Below are 15,908 nucleotides of genomic sequence, written 5' to 3'. Positions count from 1 at the left end.
GAGGAGCCTGGTGCATATCTTCAGGGTGGCTAAATAAACCAGCTAGTCCCCCTTCCGCTCTCTCCTCACTTAAGTTTGAGTTTCTAGGATCCCATGAAAACTGTGAGCCCTTTCCTGGCTGTTTTTTGCCTGCCTTTGACTGTTCCCTCTGGTTACTCTGACCAGCATCTAGGTCTTTGGCTTGGCAGCAGGGTCTCTCCTGTACCATAATTTTGGCCTTGAACTCCCTTTTGCTTCTCAAATTTACCTTCATCTGGAATATTTTTGGTTTCTGTCACTTGTACTACAGTGTTCTTAGCATGCCAGAGTACTGGGATCCTGACCACGTGGGCATGAGGTTTCACTCATGACAGTATCTGCTCTGCATGTCTTCCCTTTGCTGATGAATTCTGCTGTGTCTAACCTGAACTTGGAGGATGGAGGCCAGGACTCCTTCAGGCTAGGGCTCCTTCTCTGCCCTTTAGCCTATAGCACCAGCCTGAGCTTTTGCTCCTTTGTGACCATGGGTGTGTGTCCGTGTAGCTGTGAGACTACTTCCTTCCAAACTTCTCCTCCTGGCAGAGCAAGCCCTGACACATATACTCACCCACCTGCTTAGTAGAATTGGAAGAGGGCCTCAAGCATAGACTGCCTTTGAACCATTTGATCTTGATCTTTTCCCACAAAAGTCCCTTCTCCACAAGTAAACTGTGAGCATAGGGTCTTCCTTGCTCTCTGCATCCCCAGCAGAGAACGAATAGTCAGTCAATTCTGTTTTCAAAGTAGATCACCTACATGAGGATGCTGAGGTTGGGGAGCATAAGGTGGATTCATAGATTACAATTGGAAGGTTAGCTTCCTCCCAAGGGAGGAAGAGGTAATTGAGACAGGTTCTTATTGGAAAAGGGGCAAGAATGAATGGAGTAGGTGGAAACAGCTTCAAGGGAGGAACAGAAGATGTTTTTAGTAGGCTATAAATGAGGAGGAAATGAAGTAAGCTCTCTCCCAAGTGGGAATCAGGGAATTTCTTTTTCTTGCTGGTTTTTTTTTTGTATTTTTTCTTTTTTGTGAAATCCAGGTAGCATGATATCCACTCTTATCTACCAATCCATTTATCCATCCACCTACCCAACTACTACTACTACTACTACTTCTTCTCCTCTTCCTCCTCATCCTACTACTACTACTACTACTGCTACTACTCCTCCTCACACACACACACACACACACACACACACACACACACACACACATATTCAGTCAGCTGGACAGCCATCTACTTAGCCATTTATCCATTCATTCATCTTTCAATCATTCCATCCATCCACCCATGTGTCCATCTATCCATCCACCCATCCATCCATCCATCTATGCACCCACCCACACATCCATCCATGCATCCATCCATTTGTCAACCATGCATCCGTTCATCCATCCTCCTATCCACCCATCTATTTATCTTTCCATCTATCTATGCGTTTACTGTGCATCCATCCATCAAATATTTATTAAGCACCAGTCATGTGTCTTGGTTGGTAATGGATTCCAGAGATAAGCACTTAAAGAGCCGAGTTTGGTGAGGTAAACACATTTATGTACTGACAGTGTGTAGTATATCATGGAAGAGGATGTGGTGGTATGAGGGCAGTGTAAAGCCTCTCCACACTTGGAAAAGAGCACTGCTTAAACCTGTCCCTTTGAACTGGAATGCATTCCCCCTTTCAAGCAGACATGCTTGTGGGAGGACTGAGGGCTTTCTTTGGCCTTTCTGAGTCATGTTCTGCTTTTCCTTTTCATCGCAGGCCTCTCTGCATTCATGTATTATTTGTTGAGTACCTTAATTCATAGTGAATAGAAGTGCTGGAGGGGAAAAAAGAAAATTTGATGGGTGCTTGTCTGGGCCAGAGCTGAGACAGTACTGTAGCTCTACCTGATATGTGAGTGCGTAAAAAGATGACGCGTGGGTCAAATTGTCCCTACTGATTAAATAACACCAGTTATGAATGGGTGACTGGGAAGTTCCATGAATGTCTTCAGAAGATAAATCTTCACATTATCAAGGACTCTCAGCTTTGAGTTATCCTTTTGGGGAAAAAAATCAAGCCAACCCTTGAGTAGCTTATATTCTCTTATAATAACATTTCTGTTATGAGTTTATTTCAGAAGGAGTAAAACATGTCAAAACAATTTACAGTAGTGGGGACTCCTGAGGAATAGGGAGCTGGCAGAAATAGGGAGTGGGTTCCTCTTGCTTATTGGGAAATGCTCTCTCAGGCCTCAAGGGGCATGGTTCTTTTATGGTGTTCCCTGTGGGAGAGGGGGCAAATTCCAGATAGAGGGAATGACTCCTCTCTGCTGTCAGGTAAGTACCTGTGTGCTGCAGGCCCCTGAAGAGGCACTGGCACACTGCTTTCCCTTGGCTTGGGACACTTGTTTTGCTCAGCAGTGGTTAATCATTCAGGCACATCTTTGTCACCTCTGGAACCTGTGTCTCTCCTCCACTCACTTCTCACTTCTACAGCATAGAGAGCACCAGGCATTGGGCCCAAGGTAGTCACAGAAAAGGTTCAGGCAAGGAGAACAGGCCTCTTTGGTAATGGCCATTGCATAGGGACGCCTGAAGGGGAAGTGGTCAGCTCCACTAGGATGTGTTAAGGTAGAAACCACCCTTGAGAATTCACATGAGCTGCTGGTCAGTCGTGAGAGAGCAGATGGTTTTTGATGCCCTGCACCTCTCTCCCTTGGTTCACCTCTGTTGTCAGCTTCAGTTGCAGAGGAGGGTTCCACCACCCAAGTTCCCATCTCCTGAACTGCTCCTGGGGTGCCCAGACTAAGATGGATAAGAAAGAAATTAGAGACAGAGAACAAGGCATGGGGTGCAGGGTCATAGAAGCAAGGGAAGGTGAGGTTGGGGGATAGCAGGGACTCTTCCTGCAGCCCGAGGAACCTACATGATCTTCTCAGGTGTCTTGTGAAGTCAACTTGGTCTCCTATTTCTATCCAGTAATGTTTTTTTTTTTTTTTGAAATATTTTTAGCTGGCTACTTGCCGAGGTGTTCAGAGACTGGTCTTCTTGACTCACTTTGGCTGACTATTGTTTGTGGCAACAGTTATCAGGAAGGGGCCCTAAGCCTGGCTGAGACTGGATGCTACCTCTCTTTTACCACCTTCCTCCTCCACTCCTTTGCTTTGGTGTGACCTCTTAGAGGTTTGGGGTGATATGAGAAGCACTTTTGAGAATAGGGCTGCCTTCCTCTCTAAGGGGCCCTAGAAGGTCCTTGAGGGGCTGACTACTGAGTTTCCTGCTCATCCAGATTGGGGTCTTTTTAATTGAAAGAGGGTGAAGATGGGAGGGCAGGGGAGGCGGATAGGAAAGGTAGCAGAATACAACAGTCACTAATATGGCATTATGTAAAAACGTGGATGTGTAACCAATGTGATTCTGCAATTTGTATTTGGGGTAAAAATGGGAGTTCATAACCCACATGAATCAAATGTATGAAAGATGATATGTCATGAGCTTTGTAATGTTTTGAACAACCAATAAAAAAAAGAAAGAAAGAGGGTGAGCCAAACTTGTTGGCCTTCTACACAACAATGCTTCTGCTCACACTATCATTCAACTTCTCACTTGTGGCTTTGTTCTTGAGTGCTCGGAGATGGGGCTATGTCTTTACTATGGTCTGGCTGTATTCATTGCAACTGGGTTACAGTTGCAAATCCCAAATGGTTTCCTCACGTGGCAGTAGGTCTATTGCAGAGTTGGCAACAGAATCTCCACCACCTGTTACTATCTTTCTTGTTCCTATGAGATCACTCAGGCCACCATTCACCCTAGGCTTATCAGTGACTGAGTGGTCTTTCCCTTGGCCAAGGCCTGGTCACCAGCTTTTTGTACACAGACCCATTAGTTTTATCTTTCTCTCTAAAGATGCCTGTGCTGCTTTTTCTTAGCATGTCCCATGAGGCTCTGCAGGCTCTAGCTCTGCCTCCCTCTTGATCTTACCCAGGCTCCATTACACTGTTGACACACTCATATTGAACTATTTTCAGTTTTTCTGACCCAGGATTCAGCCAACTGTGATCCATGGGGGTGAATCCACCACAGTCTCTGTTTTGGTAAATGTTTTATTAACTCATGACTGCACCCATTTGTTTTTATATTATCTATGGTTGCTTTCAGGGTATAATAGAAGGGTTGAGTAGGGCCCTCAAAGCCTAAAATCTTTACTATCTTGTCCTTTACAGAGAACTCCAGTGGAGCCTGTCCTTAACTGGCCCTGTTCCTTTATACCTTCGTGTTTTTGCAAATGTCCTACTAAACCTTCTAAGCTTTCTGCCCATTCTTCCTTCCATATTTGCTACCCTGCAGGTAACTTGACTGCTTGCAGGTGTCAATCATTGTGCTGGTCACACTGAGTCTCCTTGTTGATGTACACATCAACCTCCAACTCTCATCCCTGGAGCAAGACTAGGTCTTATCCTGCTTGGAACTCTAGCACCTGGCTGGGCTGTCAAATGAATTCCAGGAAGCCAGAGGCTCATGGCATAGATATTCGGCAGTACACATTAGTGTTGCATCCGAGCCATTCCAATTTTCTGCCGGTTTATCCCTAGAAGAGCTCTCTAGAAATGCACCAATGGAGAGTTTCATTGCCCTTATCTTTGCAGATCTCCAACCTCTACCTGTACGACAGCGTTCTGATGCTGGCCAATGCCTTCCATAGGAAGTTGGAGGACCGGAAGTGGCATAGCATGGCAAGCCTCAACTGCATACGGAAATCAACCAAGCCATGGAATGGAGGGAGGTCCATGCTGGACACAATCAAAAAGGTGTGTGAGGGGTACACCCTCCTGGGTGGCCCAAGGCTGAAGACAGGTATCTTTTTGCACCCCCCCCCCCCGCCACTCTGCCCATTCAGCAGCTGACCTGAAGCTGGGTTCTTTGCATGGCTGTCCCTCTTTCACTTGTGCAGGTTTCTCTTTATTATTCTTTTTGTCACAGCATCTGAAAGATGGGTGATCCGTAGTCCAGGGCTATGTTGCTATTATTGTTTCCATTATAATATAAGTAGATTGGACTTTATAAATGTTAAATAAATTACCCAAGGTCACAAGCAAGTAAAATATGGAGATAGTTGCCTATCTATATCTGTCTGGTATCCCTCCCTAAAGGCTGCCACTCTCTACACGAGAGGTGGTCTCAGTGGGCACTGCTGATCACCTAGTGATCAGCCAGGATCTCAGGGTGTGTGTGTGTGTGTGTGTGTGTGTAGGGTATACACACATGTGCACATGTGTACTTTGAACATGTGGTGTGTACCATGTGTTGAGGACTGGCACCATGTCAGAAGGCTGGATTTGAATTGAATTGAATATTCCATGGAACACTTATTATAGCAAATTGGCTTTGAGGCTTTAAACAAGGATGTAGGGAAATCTATAGCATTAGAAGTTTTAGTCACAATAAATTACATATAGTTTCAATAGCAGTGGCATGTTCTTGTGTTGTTTGAATTTACTGTAGCCCAGAACAGAATGTAGCCCCTCATGGGCCAGCTCAGCCTCTGGGCCTCTTCTGGTTCCACAGAGTCCATGAGAGATAAGGCTGGGTGAGATCCTTACCCTAGGTTTGAAGAGAGAAGGGAAATCACCACAGCTCACTCAGTACTGGGCTGCCTGCTGCCCCTATGGAGCCCGCTAAGCCCTGGAGAGCTACGTGGGGCTGGCAGGTGCACCACAGCCAGTTGGTGCCTCTCGCTGTGCTTTGTGCACATTGTCTCCTTCAGTTCTTGTGGGCTCTGTGATGTGGATCTGATTAATTTCAGACTGAAGCTGGGAGGCAATGATTCATTCAAAGTGGCAAATCAGCAAAGCCAGGATTCAAGAAATGATCATACTTGTTGCCCCTTCATGTTATGGCCATATGTCAGATAGGGCTCTTATTGACTTTTGACTTTCCTCTTGGGTATGGCTAAGAGAAGCCCTTGGAGCAGGACTAGAGAAGACTAAGTCTCAGTAGGGTGGAGATAAAAGCCACCTGTCTTTAATCTCACAGCTGGTACAGTGCCAGACACATAGCAGGAATCATACATATTGACTGTGTGAATGTCAGGTACAAGCCTTAGGGATTTCCCCTGCAAGTAAATGGCCTATTGATCTTGTTCTGAGACCCTAGAACTACCAGTGACTAGTGACTAAGTCCTTGTTACAGCCGTCTACAACCTCCTCAAGACCCTGATTGCTCTCTTCTTGGTGACCACTTCATTCTTAGTGATTCCATCTTTTACCCTGACCACCCCAACTCTTCAATGGTCTTTCCTCCTCTCCTGCAGGGTCACATTACTGGACTCACGGGAGTGATGGAATTTCGGGAGGATAGCTCCAATCCCTATGTCCAGTTTGAAATCCTTGGCACAACCTATAGTGAGACCTTTGGCAAAGACATGCGCAAGGTAAGCTTCAGAGTCCCTGCCTTCCAATCCTTCCTTCTGTGGAACCACGGAATACAGCAAGAGTCTTGGGCCCCTCTGTTCCCACCAAGTATTAGGGGGCATTGAAGGCTCCTCTAACTCTCTCTGCTGCTGCTGCTGTTGATGTTGGTGTTGATGGGGCATGCACGGGGATAGACACAGGCAGATTTCCAGACAGGAAGTGCCTCTAAGGTCAGCAGGGGCCCCTGGGAACAACAGAGCATTCTGCAGATCCAAGAGTAAGACAAGGCCATGAACAAAACAATGATATTTAAGGAGGATGATGAGTGGGGAGTGCTGGAGCCCAGTGGAAAGGGAAGGACAGATGAGTCGAGTGACTCAGAGTAAGGATTGGCCTTTCTATTTGATGCTGATGCAGGTGGCAGGCCTGGGGGTGGATCTTTCCAGTGACACTCTGCCATTTTACTCCTTTTGGGGGGAAAAGTGTACAGTTTTTCAGGATTAAAGAGAGGCAAGATGGACTTTCACCCGTGTGGGGACCTTCAAAGTTAAGGGGGACTATGAGGCTAAGAGTCTTAAAGGGATTGGGATCAAGAAGTCCATAGGATGAGTAATAGGTTGGAATAATTATCTGAATGATGGATCTTAGATCTGTCACTGTGAGCCAGCATGGAGCTAATAATGGGAGTGCAGATAGGACAGTGACTGCTGCTCAGGCCTGGCCGACCCTGGAGGCATTCACAGGAATGGTCTATACAGCTTGTTAGAGTTGAAGATGGGAGTGCTCAGGGACCACAGGGACTCATTCTTTTGGGGAAAAAGTTAAAGTGTTCAATGATCACATATACTCAGGCACAGGTCTGTGTAATCACACATAAGCACAAATGCACACATGCATTTCAGTATATATCAGAGGAAGATGTCTCCACTAATGATGTACTCAGGAGATGAAGGACAGTCTTGCAGGTAATGAGTCCTAAGCAGGGATTGGATAGCCCTTCAGCAAATAGCCTTCCAGCCTAGCCTCCAACATGGGCTAGGAGCAGTGGAGAGGCAGGCAAATGTTAAGTGGTATTGGGGCACTGAGAATCTGGGTGGAGGACTTTTTTGGTTTTACTCCTGGAGGGCCATGGTAGAAGGAGGCATGTGTGGGGTTGTGGAGGGGATAAGAGCTGGAAATCAAGAAGGGGGAAGTGATAGTATGTGTAAGATGACTGGATGCCCAGGGAGAGGTGTAATGGCCTAGGATCCCTGTCTGATGGGGAGAATGGAGGACTTTCAGCCCGTCATGTGACAATCTCTGGGTAGGTCATGTAAATTCTAGGTGGTTCAATAATTTTGTAATGCAGTGGCTGCTGACATTTTAGAAGCTTGGTTTGTGGTGCAATCCAAGGAATTGATGGCTACCCTGGGACACCTTATAGGGCCAGAGTGTGACCCGCAATGTTAAAAGAAGTTGAGGTTGGCCTATAAAGATTGTTGGGGATGCCCAAAGCTGTGAGGCTTGATTGGAGGCTGAGAATGTATGGTCAACATTGTTTTGAGTCATGACCACAAGAAAAATTGGCTTGTGTTTGGATTCCCACTCAATAAGAGGAAATTGGGGCAGGGGAGCACATTCAGTCCCTCCAGTGTGATCTTTTACTACAGAGTGTGGCCGCCTGCCAACATGACCATTCATATCAACCACAGTACTTGGGTACTTGCCTTCCTTCCTGAAGGTTCCTCTGAGGTAGTGGCAATCAGGCCCTCCTGCTAGCTCCTTTGCTACCACCCACCCCACTTCTTTCAGCTCAGCTCTATCACCAAGGTCCCTACAGTGGGCAGAATGTTGGGTGTGGGGATCCCTGCATCTTCTTAGGCAGGTCCACGCCCTGCATCCTGCAGACCACTCCAGGTGCCTCAGGGAAAGGGAGGCACTGTGTCCTCCACTTCCTCTTTCAGGTGTCTAGGCCTTCCATGTTGCCAAGGCAACACTCTTCAAAAGTCTGAAGCCAATGGGAGCTAGAATCTCTCAGTATAAGGAGTTTCTGAGCAGGCAGCCTGGATGTAATTGAGTTGGAAAGGAAGCTGATTTTCAAGTGGGCATTATTTTAAAATGTATCTTTTTGTCATTTTAAAATCTGCCCTTAATAACTGCATATCCCAGTTGTTATCTGTCTGCCTAGCAGCTTATCGCTGGTAAGGAGAAGTTATCTAGAAGGTAAGGAATGGGACTTATCACAACAGACGTTTGTTATTTGGTTCCAGGGTGCATTAAAGCAAGATCTGAAGAATTTCGGGATAAACCAAGGAGAAGGGATTGGGATAGGGAGTCACAGGTACAGGGCTGTATTTGAAGGCAGGGCTGAGCTTTGGTTCCCTGGTAGAAGATGCTGGGAAGTCAAGGTGATTTAAGGAATAAAATAAAGGGAATTCACAGGAGAGAAAATAATCAAGGGTGCGTGGCAGACTTGAGGTTACAGTAAGGTTCCTGAGACACACAAAAGCAATACAAAGATCAGCTATTTGAGGAGCCCCCCCTAGGTGGCAGTTCTCCAACCACACACCATACAGAGCTGCTAGGGAAACCAACCAGCAGCTGGATGCTGTTGTGCTGGGCAGGGTCAGGGGTTCTCTGCAAACATGATAGACATCATATATATTTAAATCAAGAGGCAACTATCGCAGGCAAAACCAAACAAAATACCCTGTAGTTTCCTGAAGATTGAAACTAAAAGAGCCCGTTTAAATAAGGGAGCAAGTGGATATTTTTCTTGAACTAAATACCCTGGAGGGAAATATCAGGGAGGGTGAGTCACAGAGACATTTTAGATTAAGTGGTATCAAGAGACCATGGATTACTCAGCCCCTGCATAGAAAGGAACAAGTGGGTGATCGCCTTTCGCTGCAGGGTGCTGGACAAATACTAATTAAATTATCTCATCCAGGAAGCGCGTTCTTGTTGAGGGAGCACTGGATGACAAAATCAAAGGTCTATGTTGCCAGCTTGCTGTGTAACTCCTGGCAAAATATTAATGGTCTGTGTGTTGTACTTGGAGCTGTCTGGCCTGGGTCTGCCACCAGGGGCAGTGTTTGCTGGGAGTCAGCACCAGTCCCCACTGGAGTGGGCTGACCTGTTTTGTGGGGGTCCGTGCTTCATCCCACTGGGGACATGTTTTTTCAGGTCTCTGAACTGTAACAGAACTCCGCATACTTCTACTTGGTTTGTTTCTTTTTACTAGGACAGGAATTTCCAAAGGAAGTTCCCATGAACTTGTGTATGCAAATGTCCTTAGTGCATGACATGAGCTGGGGCTGATCTGTTGGAGGCCACCTGTAGTAAAATTACCCAAGGTGCAGGTATATGGGAAGCTGTTTGGTGAAGGACAAGAGGGGCACAGCAGGAACTGTTAATATCTACTGTGTACAAAGGGGCATTATTCATACATTGTCTCATCAATTCTGGGACTCTTGTGTCACTCCTGGCTCCGCGTCTCCTGGGTTTTTGCAGCCCCTTTCCTTCTCTGAACATTTTTTTCAAATTGAAGGTGCAGGTGATGTGAATTTCTTGTGGGGTAGAGGAGTTGGTTGGTAGAATTACCCCACACAGCACTTGGCAGGGAGAATACTCCTGTGACATGGGGTATCAGGGTAGTGCTCCTTCTCTGAGATATCTAGACCCTATTAGAGCAGAGAGGCATGGGTCTTCTCTCACAGTGTCCTGGATGGCAAATCCAAATCTCACCATGTTCCCAAACCAGAGGCCAGAGATGAGAGGGCCTCTTGTACAGCCCTGAGTGGTGCAGCTGGGGTCAGTAACCTCTGTGCACCCAGGCACTACCCAGCTTTCCTTGTGTGCCTTAGGAGTAGATGGCCACTCTTTATAAAGACCAGGGCTGAGGATTATCTAGAGAGCTTCACCTCTAGTGAGGTTTGTTTTCAGGGCTGTTTTGGTACTGGTGTGATCAATGAGGGAAGGAAAATAGTTGTTTTTCCCCCCATAAACATGCATGGACTGTGAACCAGTTATAGCCCCGAGGAAACATTTTTCCATGACCTGATTGCAGATTGGGCCTGCCCTTCTCTATCCTAATGACATCAGCATGGGGGGCTTAATTCCTTTCACTAACACAGGGTCCCTGGTGCAGCAAAACCCTGGGAAAATAGCCAACTGCCCGCAGGCCCTTCAAACCTTATTTCCCTTGGGTGGTATCTACCTGATTCACTGACTCAGTGAAGGGCAGTGAGTCTCCTTGGGAAGGAGGGTGGGGAAATGGGTGGGAGCATCCAGAGAGCCTGTGGGTTTGCTTTATGCCTTTCATCTCAAGATTACGGAGACCCTGGTGCTACAGGAGAGTGTGTGGATGTTTTCTGCTCCTTTCTAGAGCTGAGGATTGAATTATGGTAATGAGAGACCAAGGAAGTATTTAGTCCCGTGGTGTTCAAGCTTTGCTTTAGCCCTATGAGGAAGTCTGTTCAAACAGGATCTTTACTGGAACCCAAATATATTGAACAGTCGTAGAAGCACACATATGGTGATTTTAATAGGTGGGGATTTGGGGCAGGGAGCCCCGAGTCTCCCTTCACACTTGCCTCTGTCCCCAGCATCTCTTTTTTTTACACAGCTCCATTTGGGAAACTGAGGCCCAGAGACTTCAGAGACTTGATTCTGTAGCACCAACAACATACGATTATGCTGGTGCTGGAAGGCAGATTGAGAGAGAGAGGGAGAGGGAGAGAAAGAGAATACCTTTCTGAACTTGAGGCAATGAAGTATTGTGACTCCCTCCCCCTCCAGCCCACTTTCCACTCCAGTCACCCCAGTCCCAGTGCCTCCTTTGAGCATGTTCTAGTTCCTTACCCCTGCAGGATGACCTGGAGCCTGCTCACCTGAGGTTCCATTGCTTGCCACTGACTCAAACTCCCTGTTCTAGAAGTTACCCAGAGAAATGAGGGAAGCTTCATTCTTCCTCCCTAGTTTAAGATGCTTCTATTTTTTCTGTCATGTTTAATTCTTTATAAAAGCTAGTCTTATTAAGGAATCCAATGCCCCACCTGATGTCATGTTCCTGGCAGAGGGGCTCCTGGCTGCTGATTCATGGAGTAATAACTGATCATCAGGCAGTGATTGCCACACCATAGGACCCTTGGCCTATGGGCTTGCTTGGACATCATTAACATTCTTGCCTGTTTCTGCTACACTGTGTTACAAATTGTCCCACATTCTCAGAGTTCAGAAATTCCAAGTAGTGAGGCCACACTGAAAAGGGACATACAATACTGTATGTATATATGGGACTACATGACCAATAGGATCCTGCAACGTGTATACTCAGAAAAATGAGAAATTATATCTCATCTATGTATGATATATCAAAGTTCATAAATGCATTCTACTGTCACGTATAACTAATTAAAACAAATAAAAAAATTAAAAACAAAAAGAAAGAAAAAGGACATAGGAGGCAAGCTAGTTCTTTTGATAAAGTAAAAGCTGCCTTTACGTGGTGGCTCTAGCAGTGGGTGCCAGGAGCCTTGAAGTGTGCACAGTAATGAGGAAGGGGCTTTGGGTGGAGATGGACCTGGGAGGACCCAGCCTGAGCTTTGTGCTGTGTCTCTACTAAACCTCTGTCACAGAGACTCCCGGCTGTGCAGAGTGAGTCACAGAAGAGAAATAAACTTCAGTCTCTTCATGGATTAACATTCTTGCAGCGTATTTCCCAAGTAAAATGTCAACTGTTCTGAACCCTTGTGCAAGAACTGCTTCTGACAGAGCTGAGAACCAAAACAAACACTGCTACTTCATCTGAGTAAAGGCATAAGGAAAAGATGCAATTAAGTATTTCATTTTAAGTAACATTTCATCAATACATGCTCATTTAGGGTAGAATGTTTAGAAAATACAGATAAATGAAATGAATATAAAAGTCAGCTATAAACTCTAAACCCAGAAATAAATACTGTTTGCACTTCTAGTGCATTTTCTTTATGTTTTCTTTTCTCTCTTTCTGTACATGGAGATAGAGATAGTGATATGTGTATTTATCAAATTGCTATTTATTGTATGCACATTTTATATCCCGACTTTCCCACTTAGTGCTATATTGAGAGTATTCACTCGTTTCTTTATTCTTTACAACTATGATTTTTTAATGGAAGCACATTACTCAACTTACAGGGAATTCTCATTTATTTAATCTTCCTATATGATGAATGTTCATGCATTTTTAACGTATTATTATAGAATAGTGCCATAATGAACATCCAGAACACATACAATTTTAATTTACATCTATATTTATTTTTCTGTTACATTATTTACAGAAGTGGATTTAATAAACCAAGGGTAATAATTCTTTTGATGTATGTGATACATATTTTTAGATTGATTATAGAAAAGCTTAAGAATTTTACATCCACACATAGCATATGGAAGTCTGTGCTACATCCTATGCTCAAAAACTGATTGATATTTGAATAATGTTGCTAAATTTGCATTCTTGTGAGATTGTACATTTAAAATATAACCATTGATAATTTGTATTTTACCATTCATAAAATTTTATCTCAAGTCTGTTGCACCTTTATATCGGGGGTAGAATTTCTCTTGTCAACTCATAAAACCTCTCTTTCAGAAGGGAATTGACAGTTACTTGTGTCAAATATTTTGTCCCATTAAACTGTTTGCCTTTGTGAAGAAAATATCTTCACAAAGAGACATTTAAAATTTTAAATATGTGGTTAAATACTTAAGAGTTTTTTCATTTGCAATATTTTTCCGTGTTTGTAATTTTTAGAAAGTCATACCCAATTTACAGAGTAGATACTATTTACCCACACTTTCTTCAAGTTATTTTTAAGATTGGATTTTCTTTCAACAAGACCTGCCATCTACCTGGGATGGATTTGGGATAAACTGTGATGTGATGGCCTAGCTTTTACATTTTTTTATGAAATGGCTCCTATAACACCTTTTATACCTTAAACATTCCTTTCCCTGTTGACTTGAATGACACTTTTTATCCTATGCTATATTAAATTGTGAATATCTCCACATTGATTTTTTTAAAGAATTCTTAGTCTTTCTCTGTTTTTCCCTTCCAGCTTAAGTTTAATTCATTTATGTGTATCATTGAAATGTGCCTGTCTGCAGGTAACAAAACACAAACCAAGTAGATCAAACAATATGGAGGGTCTCACATTAGAAGAAGCCTGAAGCTAGGGCAGCTTTAAGCTTGGCACATCAAAGGTTCAGTGCTCAGATCAAAGATCTGGGTCCTTTCATGTTCGTATTTGGCCATTCTCAAGGCATAATATTAATTTTCCTTAGAGTGCTGTTTTTAAATCCTTTGAGTATAAACTGAGGAGTGGGATATCTGGGTCAAATGGTGATTCCATTCCAAGTTTTCTAAGGAATCTCCATAATGCTTTCCAGATTGATTGCACCAATTTGCGCCCCACCGGCAATGGAAGAGTATACCTTTCTCCACACATCCTTGCCAACACTTACTGTTGTTTGTATTCATGATAGCTGCCATTCTGATTGGAGTGAGATGAAATCTTGGGGTAGTTTTGATTTGTATTTCTCTAATTGCTAGCAATGACAAACATTTTTTTCATATATTTATTGATCTATCATATATCTTCTTCTGAGAAGTGTCTGTTCAGTTCCTTAGCCCATTTATTGACTGGGTTATTTTTTTTTAAAAAAATATTTATTTTTTAGTTGTAGTTAGACACAATACCTTTATTTATTTTTATGTGATGCTGAGGATCGAACCCAGGGCCTTACACATGTTAGGCAAGTGCTCCATCACTGAGCCACACCTCCAGCTTGGGTTATTTGTTTAAGTGTTAAGTTTTTTTAGTTCTTTCTATATCCCAGAGATTAATGCTCTATCCGACACGTGTGTGTGGTAAAAATTGCTCCCATTCTGTAGGCTCTCTATTCACCTCACTGATTTTTCCTTTGCTGAGAAGAAGCTTTTTAGTTTGAAACCATCCCATTTATTGATTCTTGATTTTATTTCTTGTGCTTTATGGGTCTTGTTAAGGAAACAGGGACCCAATCCAACATGATGAAGATTTGGGTCTACTTTTCCTTCAGTCAGGCACAGGGTCTCTTGTCTAATTCTTAGATCCTTCATCTATTTTGAGTTGAGTTTTGTGCATGGTGAGAGATAGAGGTTTAATTTCATTTGGCTATATATGGATTTCCAGTTTTCCCAGCACCATTTGTTGAAAGGGCTATCTTTTTTCCAATATGTTTTTGGCACCTTTGTTTAGTATGAGATATGAATTTGTCTATGTTTGCTCTATTCTGTACCTTTGGTATACAAGTCTATTTTGGTGCCAATACCATGCTGTTTTTTGAGACTATTGCTCTGTAGTATAGTTAAGGCCTAGTATTTGATTTATATCTATGGGACTTAAAAATAGCATACTACAGTGATGCAGCCATGTCAATATTTATAGCAGCACAATTCACAATAGTTAAATTGTGGAACCAACCTAGATGTCCTTCAATAGATGAATGGATAAAAAAAATCTGTGGTATATATACACAATGGAATATTACTCAGCATTAAAAGAGAATAAAATTATGGCATTTTCTGGTAAATGGATGGTGTTGGAGAATATCATGCTAAGTGAAGTAAGTCAGTCCCCCAAAAACAAAGGCTAAATGTTTTCTCTGATAAATGGATGCTGATCCGTAATGGAGATGGAGGGCATGGGAGGAATGGAGGAACTTTGGATAGGGCAAAGGGGAAGGAGTGGAGGAGAAGGGGCAGGGGGCAGAAAAGATGGTGGAATGAGATAGACACTATTACCCTAAGTATATGTATGAAGACATGAATGATGTGACTCTACTTTGTGTACAACCAGAGAAATGAAAAACTGGGCTCCATTTATGTACTATGAACTGAAATGCATTCTGCTGCCATGTATAACAAATTAGAACAAATTAATTAATTAATTTTAAAAAAGTTTCCTTAGAGTTGCTGGGCAGATGTGAAAGTTCTACTTTTCATACCAGGAAGATGGCAGTATGTGGAAGATGATAGTTCTTTTCTGTGTGCCTCCTATTTATGAGTGAAGAACACGTTCCTAGGAGTTGGCCCTGGCTTCTATTCCTAGACTATATCAATTGGCTTTTCTCAATTGCATTTGTGATTTTCCACCCAGATATGTAGGTAACATTGAGGTAGTTTCTCAGATGTTTGTGTTCAGCTTGTGTAAGGCTGGTGTTCCTTCATGATGTGGACAATGGCTCACCCATCTTTTATATTTCTATGGACAGAACACTTGAAAGTTGGGATAAATTTGACTGTAATGAAATTGTCTAATTGTTGGTTTTGGATCAGTTGCTTTGATATCTTAGAAATGTTTTCTCCTGATTTTTCACATTTCATGTCATTTGGTACAATACATTTCACTGAAAATCTTGCCAAATTTATTACTTAAAGGCTTGAAGCTATAGTATTTGCAAATAACTTTAAAAAATTTGTTGAA

General features: G+C 43.4%; 1 protein-coding gene across 1 annotated transcript in view; it reads left to right on the top strand.

Moving 5' to 3' along the window:
* GRID1 (glutamate ionotropic receptor delta type subunit 1) overlaps window positions 1–15,908 on the top strand; it is a gene marked incomplete at its 3' end in the record, with an annotated part of 735,049 nt that overhangs the window by 500,752 nt on the left and 218,389 nt on the right. The window contains exons 7-8 of the mRNA XM_081267356.1: window positions 4,651–4,812; window positions 6,315–6,434. Of these exons, the coding sequence (XP_081123482.1) occupies window positions 4,651–4,812; window positions 6,315–6,434 (282 nt within the window). The remainder of the gene's footprint in view (window positions 1–4,650; window positions 4,813–6,314; window positions 6,435–15,908) is intronic.

This window comes from Spermophilus citellus (assembly GCF_964194105.1).
Source record: "Spermophilus citellus genome assembly, chromosome: 15".
In the NCBI taxonomy this organism is placed as follows: Eukaryota; Metazoa; Chordata; class Mammalia; order Rodentia; family Sciuridae; genus Spermophilus; species Spermophilus citellus.
This window is presented reverse-complemented; position numbering and strand designations above follow the sequence as displayed.